Source organism: Notechis scutatus, chromosome 1 (assembly GCF_049901735.1).
Source record: "Notechis scutatus isolate UNSWTSFEM ecotype Mainland chromosome 1, rNotScu1.2, whole genome shotgun sequence".
NCBI classification, from domain to species: Eukaryota; Metazoa; Chordata; class Lepidosauria; order Squamata; family Elapidae; genus Notechis; species Notechis scutatus.
The window spans coordinates 235,666,212-235,691,761 of NC_142009.1; the positions used below are offsets into that span (position 1 = coordinate 235,666,212).

The 25,550-nt window shown below is 35.3% G+C and overlaps 1 protein-coding gene across 2 annotated transcripts in view; it reads left to right on the forward strand.

The window, feature by feature from the left end:
- Window positions 1–25,550, forward strand: part of LRRC56 (leucine rich repeat containing 56) — a 47,247-nt gene that overhangs the window by 17,852 nt on the left and 3,845 nt on the right. For both annotated transcript variants that reach the window (XM_087950769.1, XM_087950770.1), the window contains 9 exons: window positions 3,185–3,272; window positions 6,305–6,365; window positions 10,864–10,960; window positions 12,376–12,573; window positions 15,912–16,089; window positions 21,666–21,863; window positions 22,859–22,923; window positions 23,491–23,621; window positions 24,880–25,082. In XM_087950769.1, the coding sequence (XP_087806895.1) occupies window positions 3,185–3,272; window positions 6,305–6,365; window positions 10,864–10,960; window positions 12,376–12,573; window positions 15,912–16,089; window positions 21,666–21,863; window positions 22,859–22,923; window positions 23,491–23,621; window positions 24,880–25,082 (1,219 nt within the window). The remainder of the gene's footprint in view (window positions 1–3,184; window positions 3,273–6,304; window positions 6,366–10,863; window positions 10,961–12,375; window positions 12,574–15,911; window positions 16,090–21,665; window positions 21,864–22,858; window positions 22,924–23,490; window positions 23,622–24,879; window positions 25,083–25,550) is intronic.

Consider the following 25,550-nt stretch of genomic DNA (forward strand, 5'->3'; position numbering starts at 1 on the left):
GATTTCATTTTAGGAGTTGTGGCATATTCTGAGTATGCTGACAATAGGATGCTCCCTAGGTAAAATATATTAGTCATGCTAGTGATCAAAAAGCATTATATACTTTTTCTGCTTCATTCTGAAAGAATTAGATGACAGCACTATCGGGACTTTCCCACACCCATTTGCCAATTCCAGGGATAAACTGAGATTGTATATACCGGTATTTATTTATTAATTTGTATGCTACCTTAATCATAAAGGGAACTCTAGGTATGTATTATGTACTAGAATTAAAACATGAGAATAAAACTGGAAATTAATAGCAAATTGGGGAAGAACAAAACAAACTAAACAACCGTTAGACCCAGATGAGATTTGGAGAAAGCCAACAGTGCTAGATAGAAAGAATAAGTGGTAATCCCATAAATATTTGGATCTTAAGCTGAGAAGGGTTTTAGAGGTGATGATCAATATATTGTATTTATTTATTAAATGTATATGCCGCCCATCTCACCTAGAGGTGATTCTAGGAGGCTTATAACCAAGTAAAAGCAACAAGATACAACATTAAAATATTGAAATAATAAATATTAAAAATTGATTTAAAATGAATAAAGATGGCAAGGAAGGGAGCAAGATACACATGGAGTAGAGGTGGAATCTTCTTGCCTCCCAAGCCCCATTGGTAACCAGTGCAGCTCACAAAGTAGAGGTGTTACATAGGCAAAATAAGCACAAGATGGTTATGTGCAGAGACTCTCCTGGCCACAGGGAGTCGAGCATCAAGGAAAACTCCGAATTATGCACCAGTTCCACATGGGGTACTACAACTCCAGTTTTCAATTATTTTCTATCCCAGGTGTGTTAATCCCTGAACATTCATGTTTTCTCCCTTGCTGGTTTGCCTTGGATGTCTTTTTGTGGCTACTGCTAAAACACTAAACTTGCCTTACATAAGTCTCTATGATTTCTAATGCTGAGTACATTTCTTAGTGTATAACACAAAATTTTTTTTAAACTGGACAAGATGTTTGCCTGAGGAATAGCAAAAATAGAGATCTTAATCTTACAGATTGTCTTATTATTGCATTATCCGTGTAACAGTAAAAACATGTTTTCAGCAATTTCTAATGATTACCCATAGGCTCTAGAGCAGGAGTGTCAAACTCAGTTTAATTGGCAGCGGCATCAGGGTTGTGTTTGACCTTGGGGGGGCCGAGGTGGCTGTGGCCAGCTTGACGTCACTCTTGTCGGAGGCACCTGTGGTAGCCCAAGCACTCTCCAACGAAAACGGGCTCCTGAGCTCTGTTTTCGGCTGCGACAGCTTCCTGCAACCCTCTGCCAGTGAAAACAGGCCCTCCCGAGCTCTGTTTTCACTGGCAGAAGCACCGCGGGCCGATCCTTCACTCTTTCCAGGTCAGCCCCATGGGCCAGAACTAAGTACCCTGTGGGCCAGATCCAGCCCCTGGGCCTTGAGTTAGACACCCCTACTCTAGAGGGTTGTTTTTATTTCAAGGCTTGACATTATAAAAACTGGCGTACACAACAATGCAAAATAGAGTTATTGACAGTAGGACTTACTTTTCAGGAAATATGCTTATTACGCTTTCAATGCAGATGTGTAAAATAGTTTATTGGCTGCTGTATAGCATAGGAATGATTTGGAGAGGTAGATTATATATTTAGTTATGTAAATATTTGGACAGAGAATGTAAGAACGTTTCAAGCAATTGCTAGAAACTGACGTGTTTTCCAGGGGAAAAAAAGTCCTATGCAAATAAGCATGATACAAATTAACATATTCATCCCAGTATTCTTAATCTACATAACTGTTTAGTCTCTATTATTTAATATGAAGAAAAATATAAATCTAACATATATTATGAGATCTGAATGCGGCAATTAAAGAAAATAAAATCATTGATGTGTGGAGAAAAAAATATTTTCGTTGGGATGTTGGAAATATTGAGCAGCAGGCAATATAATTACAATGCACTTATAATGTACACTTCTTTTTACAGCAATCGCCTGAAAGATAAATATACAACTTGGAAACTTCCAAACTTTACTGAACTAGAAATTTTTATGGCTTACATATCTGGCTAGAAAATGAATTAGCAATTCAAAAATGCATATAACTTGAAAACTTTGCTGTAAGTTCTAACGCAGTGGTCTGCAACCGATCAGGGTTGGTGGACCAGTGGGGGAGACGGGATGCTTCACTGCGAGTGGCAGGCACACATGCTTGAGTGCACAGCTCCATTTGTGCGAGGGGTGGGCGCACATACTCGACCTCATGCAAATGGAGTTTTACACATGAATGTGAGCGCTGCCATTCGCACAAGTGGAACTATGTGCACGCTTACCCACTGCTTGCATGACCCAGTTTCAAACAGGTTACAACCCAGTCAGTAGTGGGCTGCAGCCCAGGGGTTGGGGACCTTTGTTTTAGCATCTACTTGGAGTTAAAATATGAACATTTTTTAAAAAAAAGCTGTTACTAAACAGTTGTGAGGTTATTACATTCCAAGGATTCAGCAGTATGATTCGTATGTTTCATATATTTTATTTATCTGTTTCATATATGTTTTGCTGTTAGAATAAAGTGTATGTATATGTGGATAAATATTGAATGTTCTCTTCTCCATCCAAATTGCTTCAATATTATTTTTTCCCCTAAATATTCGTATTAGCAGTGATTATAATTAAAGAAGTAGCTTTATTTCTTTAGCAGAGTCATACAGTAAATAAATGTTATTGACTGTTTTTAAGAACATTTTCTCAAGTTTGAGCAAATCAAATTAAGCTTTCTCATTATTGGAGCTACCATGGAAGAGCATGTTTACGGGTAAAATAGTAGCATTTCCTGTGCCAGGTTTTTAATTGTAAACAATTTTGTACATGTTTTGTTACTAATTTTATTTTTAAATTCTCATATTACTCAGAAATATAGCCTTTACCCAAGCAGCACAACTATAGAGCAATTGGTTTCTTTAATAATATATTTGGTATTATGTAGCCATATCTTCCTTCTTCTGTTATATTAAAAGTTAATGCAGGAATTAGAATTCAAAACTAATGTTTGACTTCCTACATTTTTTGTTTCAGGATAAATTTTAGGATGAGAGCTGTTTCTCGAAGTACTGTGATAGAGGACCCATAATTTATACATATATATTTATCTTTTTGTTTATTATTGCAGAAAGCATTGACAGGTCTAGATGATCTACGGCAAGTGAAGGCCCTTGAGATGCGTGTAAACACCAGAGAGAATAGTCTGGGAAATTTTGGTGAGAGAAAATTTTATTCTGTCTCAGATTATTCAGAAGCATATTAGGTGTGTTTGTCACCTTGAGTTATTACAATTATAATAATAACAAAGGTAGGTTATGAATAAATTAAAAAACTAACATGTGAGAATCATAAATGAATCAATAGTTGCATTTAATGTTGCCTTTGGAAAATTCACTAAATTGATTTTATGTCTGAAGCTGTTGTGTTATCTGGGTTAAAAAAAAGCATAATGATAGAAAGTGAACTTGATAATTTATAGAAATGAAAAAAAGCAACACATCTATCAAGTAGGGAAAAATATTTGAAATCTGTTTTGTAAATTCATTTTTTTTAAGAACAGGCCCAATGGAACATTTTTCCCTAGTACTGGTTGTGTCCTAGAAAGGGCTTATATAATCCTTTCATAAGTGTAAATACAATGACAATAATAAGAAAATGCTTGCAGGAAAGCACGATCCACTGCAGTTCTGCAGTTTGCAGATGATACAACAGTCATTGTCTCATTCAAGACAATGATGAGTCTGCATATAGATGCCCTGTGGTGCACCCAGAACAATCTGGAGCTGAACATGCTTAAAACTGTAGAGATGAGAATGGATTTTAGGAGGAGCTCTTCTATTTTATCACTTCCTGCTATATTCAACAGCACATTATCAACAGTAGAGTCCTTCAAGTTTTTGGATTCTATATTCTCCCAGGATTTGAAATGAACACCTAACATTAGAACTATCATTAAAAAGGCACAACAGAGAATGTTTTTCCCGCATCAACTTAGAAAGCTCAGACTGCCCCAGAAGCTGTTGATACAGTTCTGTAGAGGAATTGTTGTAGTTTGTATTTCTGTAACTGCCTGGTTTGATACAGCAACCAAACAGGACAGGTACAGACTTCAACAGATAGTTAAGACTGCAGAAAAAAATAATTGCAACCAGCCAGACTTCCATTGAGTGGTTCAGAAGGCAGGCTGAGAAAATATCTACAGACCCTCACTTCCTGGACATAAACTGTTTCAACACCTCCCATTGGGATGCCGCTAATGGCACTGCATGCCAAAACAACAAAACACAGAGACAGTTTTTTTGCCTCATGCCATCACTCTACAGTACTGTCCAATTCCACAGTACTGTCTTATGTATATTTTACTCATGTAGTATGGCTGTATTACTATTATCCTTTTCATCTTTTCTTCTACCTTCTGTTATTGCTATTATTATGATTATGATTATTATTCTGTTGTTTTGCATGTACACTGATAGCTGGAGACAAATTCCTTGTGTGTCTAATTGCATTTGGCGAAATAAAGTATTCTATAAGGACCATTGTGCTGTCAGTATAAACATAGCTAATGAACAAGTTACTTTGGGTAGCGATCTACAAATTATGCATCATGCTTACTTTCTTGTCTGAAAATAATATAGCTCATATCAAAGTATGTTATAGAAAAAAACCAGAAAGATATGAGTGGCAAGTGGCACATAAGGGGGTTGCAGTTTTCTTGAGAGAATACAACTTGAGGCACACAGAGATGACACTGAGGGAGAAATGGAAAGGAAAAGAAAGGAGGGAGTTGACTGTGTGAATTAGAAGAGCAAAATTAGAAGGATGATGAAATTTCTGAAAAATCTATATTTTTAATTAAATGTTTACAGTCAGTTACTACTTCTTTTCTGGAAATTCTGGAATATTCTATGGTAAAATGTTTAAAGATTCAGAGACTTTAAGCCAATTAATTAACTTAGTTGTGTACATCACACTTTGTAGAAAAAAGTACTTTTGTATTGGAAAACTTTGATCATGGGAGAGAGCATTTCTCAAATCCCAGAGAAAAAAATAATTTTTAAAAAAAGTTAACTTTTTAACTTGTATTTCAACAACTATAATGCAGGATTAATATAATTCCCAGTTTCTACTTTTAGTGGATTTGGCATGGAATTACCATTAAAAGGAGGGTTATTAAACAATTGCAATGTTTAGAGAATACTAATGAAACTACTACTTATTATAAGCAATAACCCTCAAATGTCTGTTCTCAACATGGGACTCAAAGAATGTGCTGAGACAATTAATTACAAGTCAGCATGGCAGTTAGCCAAGTTGCATGTTTAAGAACTATTATGTCCACCTTCCTTTTCTTTAAACAAAATAGCACAATAGCATTTATACCTACAGGTAGTCTTTGCTTAATGACTGGTCAGTTAACAACCATTACAATGGAGTTTTAAGCTATATTGAGCCATAGTGGTGTTGTGCTTGGAATGCATTACTGCAGGCTAACTCACTTCTCACTCCAGGAGTTCGACCCTGACCAGTTCAAGGTTGACTCAGTCTTCCATCTTTCCAAGGTCAGTAAAATGAGGACCCAGTTTGTTGGGGGCAATATGCTGACTTTCTAAACTGCTTAGAGTGGACTATAAAGTACTGTGAAGCGGTATATAAGCCTAAGTGCTATTGCTAAAAAAACTACTTTTGACCCGTCTTTGGAGTTATGACTGCCACAAACACCTCCCATGGTCATATGATCCATTTTGGGCAGTTGGTGGCTGACTCACATTTATGATCAGTTATGACCAGTATCCTCATATAAATACAATTTGTGACTTTTTTGTCATTTTCCAGCAGAATACAGCAAAAAACCTCACTCATCTGATATGCTGGATTTGCCTAAAAACCACTTGGTTCACTTAGTGACCATTAAGTGTTGTTATCAGATGTCAATTGTTTAACAACCATGGTGACGTGCTGTACAACCATCCTAAAAAGAGTTGCAAAACAAGTTCAGTAATGGCAAAATGTTATATTTTATGTCAGTTACTATTGGCCTAAAATATAGTCAGACATAGAATGGATCATTTCTAGGCAACTTTGGTAAGAAATGTTTTTGTGAAAATATTAGACATCAGAAATCAGTCAAATGTCATGGTAAACAAATGTACAAACTGTGAAATTAAAATATTTGAAATTCGATGTTTGAGAGGAGTACAACACATATATATTTGCTTATATTTGTCTTTGTTTCCTGATTTTACAGGTTCTTACCTCCCTAATCTGAAACAACTAAAACTGAATGGAAGTATACTCACTTCTGTGAGGTAAGAAATAATAACTCAGAAAGTTAAGTCAGAAATAATATTCAAGTCTCTTACTACTTATAGCATTTCTTTCTATTTCAGAGAGATTGACTACACATTTTATCTTTTGTACATAAGAAAAACTTGATAAAGTCTGTTCTTGAACTATGCAAATGTATTATATTATGTACCTGGTTATATCCAGTTTACAAAATCATACATTATTATGCATAATTCTTGGACATTATAAATCAAATTACTCCTTCTATAGATTTAAAAGATATTAAGTCCTTTGTTTTATTTTTTCCTGCAGATAATCTTGCAGTATGTTAAAACTTACATATAACTCTAGTGAAGTAAAATCCAGTCAATTCATTATTCCTAGGAAAGGTTAGATTTCTATACCTAGCTGGAGAAAGAATCCACTATAGTCATAATAAACTGTAGTTCGTAAAGTAATATTCTTAATTTTCTTTCATTTGCAAAATTAGGTGTGCTTCAGAATTTGTAATGTTTATCCAATATTGCATAGGCAGAAAGCAACACAATCTGGAGAAATGGATTAATGGGATGAGATTGATAGTGAGGGAAGAGATTAAGGCCTTATCCACATTTGACCCAATAGGCTCAATATTTTGATCTCATATTGTCTCTGTTTAGTTACTTCTGAGCCAAGTTATTTCTGGTGAAGCTAAGATTTAATGAGAAACGTATCACAAGTTTCTAGTAGAAGTGCTACAGCTTTGTGAAGCTTGCAAGGACATTATTTCCATTAATTCCTCAGTCTGTTTTTGGGATTTCTTTCCCTGCAGAGTTTAAGATTTATGTAACAATTTTTTCTTTGTTTTAATAAACTGAGCAGAGATGCGGCTCCTTGCTGATTTTGCAGAACTCTGTCCCATTATCAGTGTAGCCTCCTGTTGGTCATCTAAAGCAGGGGTCTTCAAACTTGACAGCTTTAAGACTTGTGGACTTCAATTCCCAGAATTCCTCCTCCAGTCATGTTAGCTCAGGAATTCTGGGAGTTGAAGTCCACAAGTTTTAAACTTGCCAAATTTGAAGACCCTTGAGCTAAAGGATGCACTCCTTGCCTCTTGTGGCATTCTCTGCTTTAAGACATTAGTGATAGCATAACCATAGATGAGCCCAAAATTTGGATGAAGAGATATTAGGGTTGCTTATAAATTTGTAGATGACACAAAATTGAGTGGAATTGTTCATTTTCTAGAGCAATAGAAATAAAATTCAAAATGCTCTTGATAGGTTAGAGAAATGGATTCCAAAATAAAATGAAATTTAACAAAGGCAACAAATTATTCATTTAGAAATCAGATGTCAAATGCATAGAAATAGAATTAAGAACATTAGCTTTGTAACAGTACTTGTGAAAAATATCTTGGAATAGTACTGGTAGTTGATTTCAAAATGAAAGCAATATTCAGCAATATTATGTGCTGCAAAAGTGCAAAATATATTTTTAGACTATATTAACAGAAATTTAGCTTCTAAACCAAAGATAGGTTCTAAATTGAATACTGGGTCCAGTTCTGGATATCACATTTTAATTCAGGCAAAATAATATAGGCTTTGAGAATGATAGTGAAAATGATTGGAGATATTACATACTACAAAGGGGGACTGGGGAAATTAGGAATATATAACTCTGAGTATAATAAAACCAAGGATGGATATGCTAGTATTCCCCTTCAAATAAAAGATGTTATACAGAGAGAGGTCAGAACCCATTCTGTTTTTCCAGAGTTCAGCAATTGTTAAATGTTGGGATTCCAAATAAATGTTAGAAAGAGTTTTATGTTTTATAAAACACCCATGCTTTAGTTATGAATTCAGTAAACGATTCCATTGTTTTGATACTGGTATGTAGTAAAAATGATGTATTGTCATTGCAACCAATTTCCTGAGGTAATCAACTTCTGTGTTCCAGATTTAGTACTCTGTGAATAGACATAAAAGTAAAGTCTGCCTCAAGTTGGGCTTGACTTCTGATGGCTAAGGGTGTATGTCTATGTTATTTTCTTGGCAACAGTATTGACATGGTTTTATAGTGCCTTCTTCTGAAAGTTCTTTCTGCTTCCCCGTGTAGACTACTACTCTGTAAACTAGTTTAAAAATACTTTCAGGCTACAAAAATAACTACACAGGAAAGTATAATCCTAACTGTCCTACACAGCTCTGCCCTGTGCTTACTTACTTGGAGGTGAAGTTCATTGAGATTATTGCAAGTTTACATCTGCCTTTCATTGCTAGAGAAGTTGCTCATCTTAACTCATTTCTTGCTACGGGATTTTTTTTTGTATTGGTGCTGGATGTTAACAATAATTCTAATTATATTGATACTTCCTAAAAAGCTAATGGTATTTTAAAAACTCTGGGGGTTTTTAATTCAGTACAAAATTTGAGACAATATGCGTACACAAAGTACCATGTCAAATTTTAAAAATTTGATTGGAAAAAAAGTTAAGGGTTTGATACCGATTCCCAAGAAGATCAAGACCAAGCAAAATATCTAATACCACAGTTTACTAATTGTTTAAATATAGTTAATTTGTACAGCTACTCCCATTATAAATTATACATATCAAGCTGAGCCCTCCCATACTGTTAGACCATCTAGAGTTCTGCTCTTCTCAAGTTTCCAAAGTAATCTATACTTGCCTCAAATTGCTTGATCTGGAAAATAACTGAACTTGATGAGAATGACTTTTGCTTTATGATGTGCTAATCTTGGGGTCAACATGCCAGGAGAGGAAGTTCTCCTCCAAGAAACTCTTCCCGTCTATGAAGGAGTCAAAGTTCCAAATATGGAATTTCAATAGTTTTCTGCAATTTTCTAATTTGTCAAAGCAATTTCCTGTTGTCTAGATTTAAATCTATGCTGCCATTTTTTTCTTTCCATGAATGGAAAGCTTGTGTTTTGACATGTCATCTGGATTTTTGTTAGGTTTGTCCTAATCAAATAAGAAATTTGCCTCTAATGGGATTATTTCCCATTTTTTCAAACAAGGATTTTACTGAATAATTATTGTTCTTTTCAACATGTCATTTCATACCCTTATATTGGTTTTCTCTTTTATTTCAAATCATTTCACCAATTCTGAGAAAGAATATGTGGTACATTACAAATTGGATAGATTTTGTAATGTATGCATACTAGGACAGTCTGCCCTGGCAAGCTTTCAATAATTCAGCCACAGTTGTTTTCAGAATGTAGTTCTAAATATAAGAAATATAAATATAAGAAAGTCTCATTGGTACTTCTGAGTCAAAATTCACTTCACTTGTATCATGTGTGATTACAGTTTTTGTTGTTAATGGAAGCAATAAATATTAAGCATATAGAATATTAACTAATATTAAGTTTATATTTGAAAACACAGAATCATGACCAACAATCTTTTAACTGTGTTTTCATTTAAGTTTAATTTAATTTGAATTGCAAAAACACAATTGATGAGGGGATGATGTAACTAACATAGAATTGTGCAACAGGAACTAGTAATGTATTATAACAATACGTATTATTATAGTATTCATTATACAGGTGAACCTCGACTTAAGATAACAATTGGGACTGAAATTTCCATCACTAAGCGATGTGGTCACATGACCACATCGCTTGGTGACCACAATCCTAGCCTTGCCATCTTTATGAATGCAGTTAGTTGTTAACCAAGGGCCCACCTCAATCCAAGCCATTCCAGGCTTGGTCTTTCTCAGCCCTGTGCTTCAATAAGGTAAGTGATTGCCTCCAACTCCCACCCCTATCTCTCTAGGGCCCAAATTCTGATCACGTGAGTGCAGGGGTACGTTTGCAGGCACAGGTTGTAAGTCCATTCATTTAGCCCCATCATAACTTTGCATGGTTGCTGTATGAGTGGTCATAAGTTGAAGACTACTTACAATGAATTTGTTAAGATGAAAATTGGAATCCATGAACAGCTTAAACTTGATTATTGAAGGGCTAATGGCTCTTTTATCTTGTAATATTGAAATGTTCATTTGTTCCTTATTTCTTACATTTTACATAATTGTCTGTTTGCCAGTGCCCTTTTATTTCTACATGGATATATATGTACAGTTGCATAATTGTCGTGATTCGTCAGTGTCAATGTTTAAGGTCAGCTGAAACCACTGCGAATGCATAGTTCAAACTAAGTAAAACTTTCCCGATAGGGACACTCCAGATGTTATATTACCCAAACTAGGTAACATCATCAACAACTAAGCTCAGAAAACACCAAAGACTCCTCATTTCAACCCTCAGATACAAATATTCTCCTTTATTAAAGCACTCCATTTTTTTCTTTAACCCTTTCTTTTTAGATCTCCAGATCAAATTTTTTTAAAAAAGTATTCCAAGTTTTGTCCCAGCTGATAAAAACTGAAATGAGTTTTCTGTTTCTTTTTCTGATGTTAAACAACATATTTTCATTAACTTCTAAAGATGAAGCTAATCCTTTGATAGGTAATGGTGAATCCTGGCATTTGTTCTCTTAAGGGACCTTGGAACAGCTCTACCTCGTCTTCAAGTCCTATGGATGGCTCGCTGTGGGCTCTCCGATTTAGATGGGATCTCTTGCTGCTGCTCTTTGAAGGTAGGAGAGTCAAAGACTTAATACATTGTTTTGCTTGACTTGTTTACATAGTGCACAGCCCTGACTACTTTGAAGGAAATTGGATATCAAATCCAGGTTAATTTACAGTAGTCCCCAGTTTAAGACCAAGTTCCATTCCCAAGGTCCATCCTTAACTGGAATTTGTGTGTTAAGCCAGAACACAATAATTGGATAATGGGGCATAAGTAGTATTGTGTAATAAACTCAAACCTTTGTGTGTTTAAATTGAATTTTGCTACAATAGGCTCTGTTCTTTACTATGGGTCTTCCTTATACGAGGGTATTCTTAACCGAGGGATTTGGTATACTTTTTTAAAACATTGTTACATTTTTTTTAAACGTATACATGTAAGTAAAATCTGATTCATAAAATACTGCCTTGTCCAATGGCATTTCATTTTTTTTAAAGTATTATAAATGTCAGCTGGGAAGATGAAGTAATGTCTCCAATGAAGACAGTGGCAAACACTTCCTTATTGCTGCTAAGAAAACTACATGAATATATATGTAAAACCATAAGGAAAATAACATGGCCTGAAGATTTACCATAATTATCATTAAGGAGCCCTGGTGGCACAGTGGTTAGAATGAAGTCTTGCAGGCAAACTCTGCCCGTAGCCTGGAGTTCAATCTTGATGGGGTGCAAGGTTGACTCAGCCTTCCATCCTTATGAAGTCTATAAAATGAGGACCCAGATTGTTGGGGCAATGTGCTGACATTGTAAACTGATGATGATGATGATGATTTCCATTAAGTCATGTCATACTCTTGGCAATTCTATGAGCCCTAATAGAACCTAGAATTTGTTAATTCAGTAGCCAAGTCAAATAAACTGAAAGTGTAAAAAAAAAACCTGTGGTTTATTCTATGAATCAAAAATTGCTTCAACTTGATCTCTCTTTCTAGAAGATGTATTTTAAAAACAGGCAACTTTACTCATTGTTTCTGGTTTATTATTAGACTGGTTGTTGTTGTTGTTGTTGTTGTTATTATTATTATTATTATTATTATTATTATTATTATTATTATTATTATTATTATTATTATACCAGAAATACAGTCTCATTTTCTTAATAAACCAAAATTTTAAACCATGGTTTGTTTGTTTTTGCAATACTAGGCACAGGCCATATTTCTTATTTTTCCTATTATTTACTGCATAATATTAAAGAATCATGGCAAATTGCAGGTTTTATGCTTATTAGCCATATACTATATGCTACCAGTAAAAACCTATGACAACAATCAAGCAAATGAAGCTCATGCTGCTTATCTATAAGCAAGTCTGTGTGACTTCCTTTTACTGTTAAGTCTTAATTGTTTATGACTTATTATTTTTATTTAATATATCATAATTTACCTTAATATTGAAAGAGTCCTTCAATTTTCTTTAGGAACTCTACATAGCCTACAACAATATTGGTGAACTAAGTCAGATTAGCCTGCTGGAGAACCTCGAAATTCTAGATTTAGAAGGAAACAACATTGAAGATCTTTGTCAGATTCAATACTTGCGGCTCTGTACTAAGCTGACCAATCTTACAATAGAGGGAAATCTTATTTGCTTGAAGCCAAGCCCACAATCTTCAGAGGTGTGTGTTAGTATGCCACATGTAATCTATATATCTTGTTGATTTATCTCAATGCAATCATGAATTAAAGCTGCGGTTTAATGTAGCAAAGTTATATTTGTGAATTTTGCCTTGGAGGAACTATTTCTCAATCTGGATGAATAGGTAAGTGGCATACTATAACTCTAATATGGAGAAGAAGACTTGTACTTCAAATCATTAATCTTGGGAGATCTCCAACACTTTATTCAGCATTCTGAAGACAGAACAGTGTGCAGTAACAGCCTAGTTGCTAGGAGAAACCTTAGTGAAATCAGTACAGGGCAGTACAGTATAGTAAAATCAGTACAGCTTGTGGTTGTTTGGTATGATTATATTTTGAAACAGCAAGGAGAGATATGTGTACTAAAAATTACCCAAGAATAAGAGTACGTGATGCAATCAAGCAGAACAAACTGAAGTATAAAAAGATGATATAGAGTTTTGGTCGAGGGTTCTAATTTGAAGCTGGGTTGAGGTTATATCTTGCATTCAATGCAATCTTCCTAAATCACTTCACAATTCAATTTTTTTCTGTATTAATCATTGCTCTTAAAAGCCAAATGGCAGTTGTGGCCAGAATTCTTTTTCATCCATTTTAGTGGGTTTGCTAGATGTGCCTGACAATTGTCAATTCTTTTTAATATCCAGTTAGATTTATTAAAAAAGATGCTGTTTAGAAACTCAGAATTAAGGGGTTTTTTTTACTCTTAAACTCCCTATAAAAATTAAAACAGTAGTAAAAAACAACGATAAGCATGATAAACTTCAGCATATTTGTATAAAGCATATAATTGTAATGTTATTTCACTTGAATAATGGTCCTAGTTAATTGCATGTTATTACCTTAACACCTCTAAATTGCCTGAGACTAAGCTATATTAGGATCTTCCGTGTTAGCCTACTATCTTTTCAAATCAATAATACAAGGACCAATATTTTCGTGTGAATGTGCATGTGTGTGTGTCTTTATATAAGTGTGTTTCTGTATTTATGACTTTTGAACAACTTGCTAATAGATAAAAATTGTGCTTGACTGTTATAATGAAATATCTTCCTTTATGAAAGCATTATGTTAAATGTACACACACACATGCATCAGACATTATTGTTGCATTGCTTTGGGGGTTTTCTTCTTTTCTTTTTTGTTTTTTGTTGTTAAATAAAACTACTCCTCCCTCATTCATTTATTTATTCATTATAAAATAAACAATCTGGGTTCATTTTCTATCTTTTTTATGTGTAACAAATACATGGCTCTTTTCAGCCAATTTAATATCTGGTTTATGAGTTCTTATTTTAGAAAGATTAGTAATTGTTTACAATTTTGAGTTGGGCTTTTATCCATTTTTATTGTTAGTATTTTTTTCTTATCCTAGAAAACTTTATTCTTGAGCTGGTATCTTCCAAATGTTTGGAATTACAATTTCCACATAAGATCATAGAGTTGAAAGGTACCTTAGATGCCATCTAACCAACCCCTACTCAAAGCATGACTCATTAAAGCATTTTTGACAACTGGCTTGAAATCAGAAAAAGTTTTAGTTGAAACCATATGAAAATACTAGATGATAGTAGGCATTTTAGGCATTGTAAAATTGAAGGAACCTCAAAGGTCTAGTCCAAGTAACTGCTAATTGAGGAAATCTCCTCCACTGCCCTTACTCAACTTCTATTTGGACACTTCCAAAGAAAGGGAATCTGTCATCTTTTATTTATATTCCAATGTTTTAATCAAGATCTCTCTTTTAATTTGAAATATTTGTTTTATGTCCTATCTGAAACAGAAATACAGTGTACTTTGCTCAAGTAGCTAGATGTGATTCTCACAAAGAGAACTTGCTTCTATAGCTTCAGCCCCTTCAGGAGATCTGTCACTCTTTGGCCATTCTCACCTTCACACATTTTACATGTACAGTTAGTCCCTCAGAAAGCTAGAAGTATCTTGATGAATGAATAAAGATCACCTTGACACTTCTGGCTTTTGCTGGAAAGCTGAATAGCAGCTGTAGGGACCAGAAACTACCAAAAACTACAAAAGAAAGAAAAAGTTTTGCATATTGATTTAAAATATTTTATAGTGTCTTTTTAGCTTTTTAAGGTGGTAAAGTAGCTAGTTAGTTTGAAAAAAAATAATTATAAACAAAATTAAAAACCAAAACAAATAATGCTGATCTTCTTATTCAGTATGAGCAATTAAAGAAGAAAATTTTGCAAAGGTGCTCTCTTTAGTACTCCAAATGCTCCCTCTTAGTCTACATCATGGTTGAAGCACAACAGGGGAACTGGACTCTGTGTATTAGGCGGGCCCTTTTGTTAGGGATAAGAGAAGACAGGCAGATTTCCCTTTATTGCTGACTTTTGATATAAGAAAATGTTACAGAGGGAAACTTGTAAAAAGAAGCTCTCACACTTTAGATCAAGGATTGGTTTATTTTTTTAGATCAGGGAGAGGGATTATCTTTTTTTTTTTATAGAATTGTGAGGGCTATCAAAAGGATTTTCTAGGAAGGACAGACAAAAAAAGATGACTCCAATTTACTTAATTAAGGCTTACCATCTTTGAATTCTTGTAATGGGTTTCATACCACAGTAACTAGAATCATTTCTTTTCATACAATCCACTACAGGTCATTAGACTGGTTTCATCTAATATTAGGGCGTAATACGGGGTAATGGTAACAGTCACGGAAGGGGCAATTGCATGGCTGTTTTGTTTGTTTATCAGTAAACTGTAGTTGTGGGTTAAGGTGATCTGCAGAGTCTCAAGATTAATCAGGCCCCCATAGCAGCTAATTTGGCTTTTTAAAAGGTTTTTCTTGTGGCCATTGCCAGACAATTGGGAAGCAGAAACCCAGACCAGTCTAGATGATAAATGACCTAGACCTCTGGTAGCAGACACTATCTTATCTAAATGTGTTAATTGGAAGATAAAACAAATTTAACAGTAATATATTATGTGGTGAAAATAGGAAAAAAGGGGCAGTAGAAAAATCTGAGAGGAAAAGTAGATATTAAAAAGTTGACAAAAGTTTTACAGACAGTGTATCCCAAAAGCAATTTGTTTAATAGTTACCTAAATACTGATGATTAAATAAATGAATTGAAATTTATTTACATGGGATGCATGTTTAGTGTATCTGTAACTAAATAGTGCTTGGGTTTTATTTATTATGATCATAAAAAGTGCTATTCTTATAAGAAGTTTAACTATTGTTACATTTATAGTTATTTTCCCATTTTACCTGTTTTTCAGATTGTTTCCTATAAACACGATCAAAATAACTGAAGGCATTCTTTTCTTTGGGGCTTTTTTCTAGGACCCAAATTACAATTACAGAGTTGAAGTGAAAAAACTCATCCCTCATTTAAAATGTTTGGATGAAATACCAGCAAATCAAACTGCTATTCCTTTTCCATGCAAAATGAATAAGGACTGGCTTATTGTCAAGGAAGCAATCAAAGAAGGAGGTTTAATTGAGGAAGCTTCAGGTTCAGGTGTGCTAAATTATTTAATAAGACTTTGTTTGATTACCAATAAGAGAAAATAATATCTGTACATCCATACAAAACTGATTATCAATGCCAAGAATGGGATATGTTTACTTATTTGTCACAGCTATATGGCCACCCATCTCAACCCAAAGTGACTATGGGTAGGTAGCATGCAATAAAATTTAGTATCATTTGGATGCACAAAGAATGGATCTTGAGCAAAGCTAAACACGGTAGCAGTAGAACTGTGCTTTTGAGTATTAAAATATAAATTATGCAAAAACAAGAAACAAAACACCAACATGTGTAACCTACAGATTCCCTGTTGGTTACGAATATCTCCAGGCCATTCTGTTATTTTATAAGAATCACCATTAATTTTTATATTTTTCAGGGGAAAATGCCAAAGTAGTATTGGACTTGGACCAGATTAGGTTTATGTTGCCGTTGAGCCATGTATCTCCTCGGGTGCTTTTCAGCTGGTATCTGTTTCTCAGCCTATCACATCTTATACAATTAATATTGTGTTAGGAGATATGCACGTATAAGCTACTTTCAGAGAAAAGATGTGCTATAAATGCAATACATTTGCATAAATTGAGCCCTGGGTGGCATGTTACTAGACACAGACATAAGAATGACCATAAATAATTGAAAATAATACTTCCTAATTATATGTGAAATAAAATACAGGTAAAGATTCAAATATACCGTATATAGTCACATATAAGCCCATTCTCATATAAGCCAACACTTCAATTTTTAAGCAAAATACTATGAAAAATGTGCCACTGCAGATAAGCTGATTCTAATTTTTCATAGTATTGTGGTTAAAAATTGAAGTGTTGATCTATCTGAGAGACTTATCCATAAGTATGCTGTATATGGGAATTTTTAAAAAGTATTACCGTACATAATTCTGGATAAGCCAATCCACAGATAAGCTGAACCTGACTTTTATTTTGCCATAAAATTTCTAGTCTTATCTGAGTATATATAATACTCTTGCTGTTACAAAATTGTTCCAGGGGCCTCTAAAGAGAAAAAGAAGTCATTGACATTTCTATAATTTCTAACTAATTATTTCCCCCCAAATTCATAGTAGGAATGTTCCTGTAGGACTGGAGTGTAACAGATCTGTTTTTTTATAGAATGATTAATACAGGTAGTCCTCATTTAGTGACCACAGTTGGGACCACAGTTAGGTGATTAAGTGAAGCGGTCACTAAGGGAAACCATGACTATGCTTATGATCTTATGTCAGCTTTCCTTTGCTCTACAGATCTGTGAAGGTCATAGATGCAAGGATTGGCCACAAAGTTATTTTTTCATCACTGTCATAACCGTGAATGGTCACTAAGTGAGGCAATCACTAAATGAAAAATACTTGTATGAGCATATGCCCCATATGCCTCTTTTGCTTGAGAGCAGCCTCAGCCACCAGTCTCCTCAGGAACTGATCTTGTGTGCTGTGGTGAAATCTCACACATTTCAAAATGTGGCTTCCCATCAATCTGATTTCAATAATATCAACTTTTTTTTCTTTTCAATCTGCTCTTCTAAGATTGAAGATTCTTCTTCCTCTGAAATCTGATGATTTCCTACTGGTACTGCCACCGCCACCTTGACTGCTTATATTTGATTTTCCCTCAAACCAGCCATAAGCTGATGGGTAGCATATCTTTTAAATTCAACTTCTCCTTGGATCTTAGCATCTTAAATCGGCTTTTTCATAAGCTGATTAATAATTCACCCTTTATTTTCTGGGGCATCTTACTGGATAAACCATTTTATATTTTCCCAGTTGCATTTAGGACAGAATGCAAATTGTTTCAAGGGTTATATTTAGTTAATTGCACTATCTGTCCTCATATGGATTAATGCTTGGAAATAACTATAACATTCTTGACAACTGCCTCATAACAAACACAGAGAATAAAAAAAACCTGTCCTACTATATACTCATTAACCAAATAATTGTTCACCAGGATTGAAATCTCTACTGTCCTTTCAAGTGGAGGAGTGGAACTGATGGGAAGATACTGGATTCTTTTTCAATATGCTATTTTTTTCTTCAATATCCCCAAATTCATTTGTATACATTTTGCTAATTTGAGGCTGAAGATTGGGAGCAACAGACAGGCCAAGATTTCAGCATCTCTCAAACTGCTTTTCATTTCATAACTGTTCAATTCAAGCTTGTTTTAAAAGACATGGGTCTGTTGCCACCATCCTTTCTTGTTGCTTAAGACCATTTTGAGGTGGTTTTTGACCTGTAACGGAATAGCTTAGAGCAGTAGCCTTTTAATGAGGACTGTTGTAACTCTTTAATTAAATTGCTTACAATGAATCCTGATCTTGTGCTATTCTTTTTGAGGAAAACGTTGTTGTTCTTTTATAATAAGTTCTGTAGCTCTTAAGTAGGACTAACTGGGATAGAGACAATTTGTTTTGTTTTGAACTTAAAAAAAAACCAGTCCCACCTGGAAAGCTTTGCAGAATGTTTTGAATTAGTTTCGTTCTGGCAAAGCAAAACCGGATCAGCTTGAGGAATTCCATTGGGGCAGAATTCAAAATGTCCTGGGAAGCTTTAGTTTTCCCCCTAAAGCCACAAAAGTGGGTGGGATAGCAATCCACACATAAGGCCAACCAATCTGTGGAATATTTAGTACTAGGGGATGTGTAGGCAAACATTTACTTTTTTCTTTTAATGACCCTGTAATCCCTTGCATCATCCCAACTCCACCCTGAGTTTTAAGCAAACATAAAATGTGTATAAATCAGAGACAACTCTAATAGAACAAATAACTTTTTATTCTTACTGTGTTAGATGATGTATACTGTATAGGACAAAATTTGTCAGTTAGCGGTTAATTAACATCTCCCATCTGCCTAGTTTCACTGGCACCAAGCATAATTTCATTTCCAGTTTTCATTTATAGGGTTTCCTTAAATGCTTCCAAGCATTACTGGTGGATTGTGGCTATTGGTGGCTGCAAAAAGGTCCTAGGACTGTATGACTGCATGAATAGCATTGATTAATATTAAAACAGTAAGACCAAAGACACTATGCCAGCTGCAACTGCATTTTTGCCAGCAATGCAACCATTTAAATAAATGTACTAACAGCCCATTAACAAAACACAACCAATGCTCTGCATACAAACAAGCAACCAGACACAGGCAATCTGTTTCTTAAACTCACCCTGTAGTATGTACATTAAAACCTTAGCAAACAAATACAGAATTTTATTTGCAAGCAGCCAGATACAGCCAGTAAGGCTATGAAAAGCATTTGATGAGTGCTTTGCAAAGCACAGTTGTTGAAACATTAAGTAGGCACATGTTCTAGAAGATGTGGGCATCTGTTTTTAAGACATTCACCAATGACCTTCGTCTGTATTTATGTGCTTTAATGACAGACTTAATGGAAGTATTGTCTGAACGCATAAAGAAATGAAGGGGCAGATAAGCAAGGGACCCTTTGAAAAAGCTCCACTAAACATTTTAGTACTCCCAGTATTTCATTCCCAAGTATCACCCAATCCAGTCAGAGGAAATAGTAGTTGCTATATAGGCAAAGAAGGGCATTAAAAACAATAAGGCAAGACACAAGACAAAATCTAGTCAAGTTGCCTAGACTGCTACTTGAAAGATTTCATTATTTGAAACAAAGCCCTTGAAACACATATGCTTATGTAACCCACTGATCTTAAAATTCATGCTTTTTATTTTTGCTCTTCTGGCTTGAGTAACTCTAGGGAGGCAGCAGGGCTATGAAACTATCTTTATTTTAGTTTATAAAATCAATACAGATAGGGCAATAGACACATTTGCCTCATGCAACAGCACCTTCTGTTATCCACAGAGTTTACATATGGCATGAAGACATTCCATACCTTACAGTTTGCTGAAGATATGTCCTCATAATGGAGTTTCCATCTCATACTCGTAGGCAATCTGCCTACTGCTTAGGGAGGCTGAAGCTGATCCAAGATGTAAGGTGACATGGGTAGGAGTAGCTATCTGCTTGACTACCATTGTCCCAACAGGTGTAGGACTGACCCCTTTCATCCCATCTTTGGTTTTGACTGTAAGGCAGAGCAGAACCCTGGCTTCTGATACCACTGCCAGATTAATCCCATCTAGAGTGTTGGAAGACCTGAAATTCACTAGCCTATTGCCTTACTTAAGGCACATAAGTGAAAAATGTAACTGAATTCTTTTCCCAGTACAGCAATTGCTGTTCTTAGGGAAACTCTGGCTCTTCCCCTTTCTGGAAAGTTCCTTTAAAAAGTTCAGTCCTCCAGAGATTGGAACCTGGTACAGATAGCGTTCAACATAGGCAGACATGTTTTTTCTTTTGTACTGAATAGGTATATCTTAATTTGATACCAGAATCAATAAAGTGATTTCTCAAACTCTGGTTCTTCAACAGTATTTAGCAGCAACTGCATTTTGGCTGCACAAATCCAAATTACCCCTAGATTATAGCCAAGAGCTATTATATTATATTATTATTATATTATATTATAATATTATATTATATTATATTATATATAATATATATTATATTATAGCCAAAAGCTCTTGACTTCGCTGTCATCAAATGGTTAATCAATTGGTTGAGAGGTTAGTCATCTTGGAGAAACTACGACAATATTTGCCATAAGCTGAACACCTCTTGCACAGATACACAAAAACTCCAACCTTGAAATCTGGCTCCAAGAATACTTAACAACCCACTTATATCTATACTGCACAAATGGAGGCAACCAATTACCTTACAGTTAAGAAAGAACTCTTTGTTGCCATCTACTGGTTTGTAGGTTGATAAGTTAACAGTCCTTTTGGGAGAACAGTAGCAAAATAGCTGAATGGATGAAAAAGCCAGATTTTACAACACAATCCTAGTGTATGTACCCTAAGTGATTGGTGGCAGCGTTTCCTGTAGTAAGTAACATTCACATTTCAGGCAAATAAAATGGCAAGTTATTGCCCTTATATAGTGCCTTGTGGAGAAGCAATACAGATAGTACAGCACAGTCCATATCCTGCACATTAAGGGAAACTGTGAGTGGGTGTGACTTATGCTGCCATGATTTCTCAGCTCAAGGACACAGGATGAAAGCATGGTAATGCAATTCAGGGATGAGCTCCTTATTTAGTATTTCAGGTATCGCATGTATATATATACACATTTTTCTGTTTTCAAAATCCTTACATTGCAATGGTCTTTATGAACGATTGCACTTTCTGTAGCATTCTGACCTGATTAGTCACTGACTTAATACATTTGCCCAAAGAATTGTGATTAATAAATGGCATAGTATTCCTGGAGTTAGCTTATGAAGTTTCTAATGTTTAGTGTAATCATGGATGAATCTGTGTGGTTTTTTGGCAACAGTACAGAAATATTACTTTAGTGGGAATATTTAATTTACACACATATCATTTGCATCCATTCTACTTTAATTTATGGGCATATTTGTTTTCTGTGCTTCTTTCAAGTACAACATATTCATGTTACAGTATCGTGTTATCGTTCTTCTCCTGACCCCTACCCTTCTTCGGTTTAGATTCTCAGTTAGGACTCCTAACAAGAAAGCTGGGCTCTGCTCTACGGCCTGCTGCAACTCACTTTTTGCTAGGTTCCAGACCTCAGGCTCTCCAGAGATCTCCCAGTGCTCATTTGCTTTCTGGCTGTAGCACTCTCCTGGAATCCACCATCTGTGATGAGTTATTGTTTGATGATGATTCAAGTGACCTGACACATGGTAATGAACATTTTGTGCTTTTCTTGCCCATTTCCTATCCTCTAGCCCAGAGGTGTCAAACTCAAGGCTCGTGGGCTGGATCCGGCCCCCAGGGTGCTTAGATCTGGCCCCCAGGGCCACCCTGGAAACAGCAAAGGATTGGCCCATGGTGCCTCTGCCAGTGAAAACGGAGCTCAGGAGGGCAGCCTTCCTGAGCTCCGTTTTCACTGGCAGAGGGTTGCAAGAGGCCGTTGCAGCTGAAAACAGAGCTCGGGAGTCCGTTTTTTCTGTCAGAGTGTTTGAGCCACCACAGGTGCCCCCAACACAAGTGGCGTCGAGCTGGCCATGTCCACCTCAGCCTCCCAAGGTCAAACACAACCCTGATGCAGCTCTCAATGAAATCGAGTTTGACACTCCTGCTTCAGCCTCTTCTTAACAAAACATGTGGAAGCAAACAAGAACAGACTTCCCTCTCCTATAAAAATGTTTGCATTTATCTGCTTCTGATAAATGTATGTACACAAACATTTCCATAGGCTTGCTTTTGCAGAAATTTTTCTGGAACTGAAACTGGGAAATGACCACATGTATTAAAGAGTGGTTCAGTTTTATGTTAACATTAGAGATTATGTTTAATCAAGTAATCTCTGCCTTGTGGTTGGCTGTTCTCAGACCTCTTCCTGCCCAGATAATGAAATTTCTGTCACTTTTTTTCCCCAAAGTCAATTTAACTATCATGCTTATCTTAAACTGAATGAGGGAAGATATTCTTGAGCCCTTTGCCCATTCCTACTAATTCCACCTCAGCTCACAAATGTGTTGGGTTTTTTTTGTGTGGGTTAGAGTAATAACTGACTTAAAATAGAAAGTTGGTATATTTTTTCTGAATATCTCTTTCTAAATATGCAGAAAACATAATTGCATGTCAGCTTGTGTATGACGTTTTGGGTAAAGAAAACGGTTTTTTAAGCATATGAAAGTATAAAGTACAACACTTTAAATTTTGTTTTTGCCAGGTGTCAGTAGAGTTATATGTGGGAACCCCATCAAAGCTCTTCATGCACGAAGACAGAAATTAGGTGTAAGTTTCTTTATAAGTACATTTTTGAAGGGAGGGAAGGTTAGAAGGCAGTTGTCATGTAAGAAGAATAAACCTATGTTTCTCAGTCTGGTTCTAGAGATGAATAGCCCACATAAAGTTTTCTGCTTCTTGTTAAGGGTGTGTTGCTAATTAAATTATCAGCCTTTTTCTTTTAATCATGAATGAGTTTCTGGCAAACCTTCTCACTCACCATGGAGACTCATACTTGTGAAAGTAAAGTGGGAAAGCCATTAGGGACATTTCAAGGGAAGGAACAAATCTGATATAGAGAAAAACACAACTAAGCCTTCCCCAGGAGGCAAATAACAAATGGAGCTGGGTTGCAACATTGCTTAATCTTGCATGTTTGCTTTGCAATAGTATGTCAAGCTGCCCCCTGTTACCTTCAGAAACTGTGGCACAATAGCAGGTCACTGTTGGTACAATAAACATTGGGCATGATGGGGAGATTATGAGAGAAATTAGGATTTAAAAAATAATCCTTGGCAAAATTATTTTTTTCAGTGGATGCAGATATAGTTTTATATAATTTATCTAATATTGTAGTCTGCAGTAACAAACCTGTTCCAGCCACCGTGTCGTCTGGCAGAACATAATTATGATTTTGAAGAAACTGGCAGTGTAAATGAGAGAGACATCTTTGCTGAGCTGAAGGTCTTACAAGAACATCATTACCAGTAAGAGCCAAAATTTACTCCATTATTAAGCAGAAATTTTTAGAGTTTCTCAAAATAAATCAACAAGTGAATGTAATCTTCACTTGGTGATGAACAGATTGTATTACGTCACACTCTAAAGCCTATGGAAAGACAAACATTAGGAATGTTTTGGTGGGGAATTGTTTATACTGCTTTTTCCGGTTTCATTCAATATATACACAGTTTTTCAGGGTGAAACCTATGAAAGTCCATGAAAAATCTATCCTTTAGTAACTATTCTAGGTTATCATTTTGGAAAAAATAAGTTGAACTGTTATCTTGTTTTCACTGTCTTAAGCTTGTCAGCCATCTTGTGGCCATGCTCAGGAACTGTTCATATTTCCTCCTATTTTCATTCAGCATTTATAGTTTACAAAGGAAGATAAATCAAATAAAAATGGTTAAGAATTTTTAAATAGCTGTCTATTCAAAAATAAAGACACCTACTTCAGTTCATGCTTTTGCTATAGTATCTGAATTTCCACTTTTAAGCTATTGTCTTTTCTGTATTGGTGGTAGAATGCAGTCAACTGTTTAATTATTTGGAAGAGAAAATTCATGATAATAACGAATCTGCATATCCTTTATTTAATGTTACAGCCCTCCATCCCTTTATTTAATGTTACAGCCCTCCATCATACTCACTATGAGACATTACTATGCCAACATCAGTGGTTACAAAATGAAGAAAACCCCATATTTAGGATTTTAGGGCTAGTTTTCTTGAGAAGAATAAAGTGGGTGGGTGAGGGGATTGTACTGATGTCAGATTAGAAGACAGACAAAAACAATGCTCTCAGAAATAAGTCCTGGAGTTTTTTTGTGGCAAGTTTTTTTTCCTCAAGAGAGATTTGCTAAAGACTGAATTAGCTTATTTTCCTGTAAATGCCGTAAAATCTGAGTTTGGGATGATTTTCTTGACTAATGTATCTTTTCTTTTATGTATACTGGGAGCATTTGCACCAAGACAAATTCCTTGTGTGTCCAATCATACTTGGCCAATAAAGAATTTGATCTATCTATTTATCTATTTTTTAGAGTATAGCATGGGGCAAAGTTCAATACAACAGCATTACTGTGGATTTTTTTGTTTCTGGTAATTATTTCAGTTTAAAGGTATATGACACAATGTAAGTTGGCTATGGTATATGCAAATAAATAATATATAATTTTAATGTAGAGTATGTTATATAATTTGGGCAGGATGGCATCTAATTAAAAAGTAAATTTCTGGCAGGCACTTGCAAGCCCTCCAAAGGGTGAAATCTCCCCAACTGTTGAAAATAACACATAGTGATGAAGAAGGGGAAGAGGAAGAAAAAGGGTGCAGCCTGAGTGACACCTGTGATGAAGATTTCAAAGAAGCCTTTCAGGAGGACATCACACAAATTACCTCATCAGAAGTCTCTTGTTGTCCCCATCTTTCTCAGGGGTCATCAGGTATAGAACTAATAGGGCAAACTGGAGTGTCATTTATATATAATATTTAAAGATTAGAGTGCAGTATCATTAAAGGAAGCAAATGCAGAGGAAAAGGAAATGGTACTCTTAGCTCACTGTGAGGGAGTGAGAAACAAAAATAAATATGGAATTTATAGTGTATTAGAAACAATAGCAGCAAAGTCTGCAGTTCTCCTGTCTCACTACAGATATTGATCAGTATCTTTGGATGCAAATAATGTAGATGTTACTAAATGGAATAGGCAAGCCACTGAGATGAGCCAACCCTTTGCTGTATAAACTCAACTACAGTACTGTAGTTCATAGTTTGCTGTCGTTAAATGACTTAGCACAGTGCACAAACTGTTTAGGAAAAGCTGAGAGATACATTGAGAATCTGAACAAACTTAATATATACAGTATATAATTCCTTTAATCACAGTAGAATTACATGGAAAATTGTCAAGT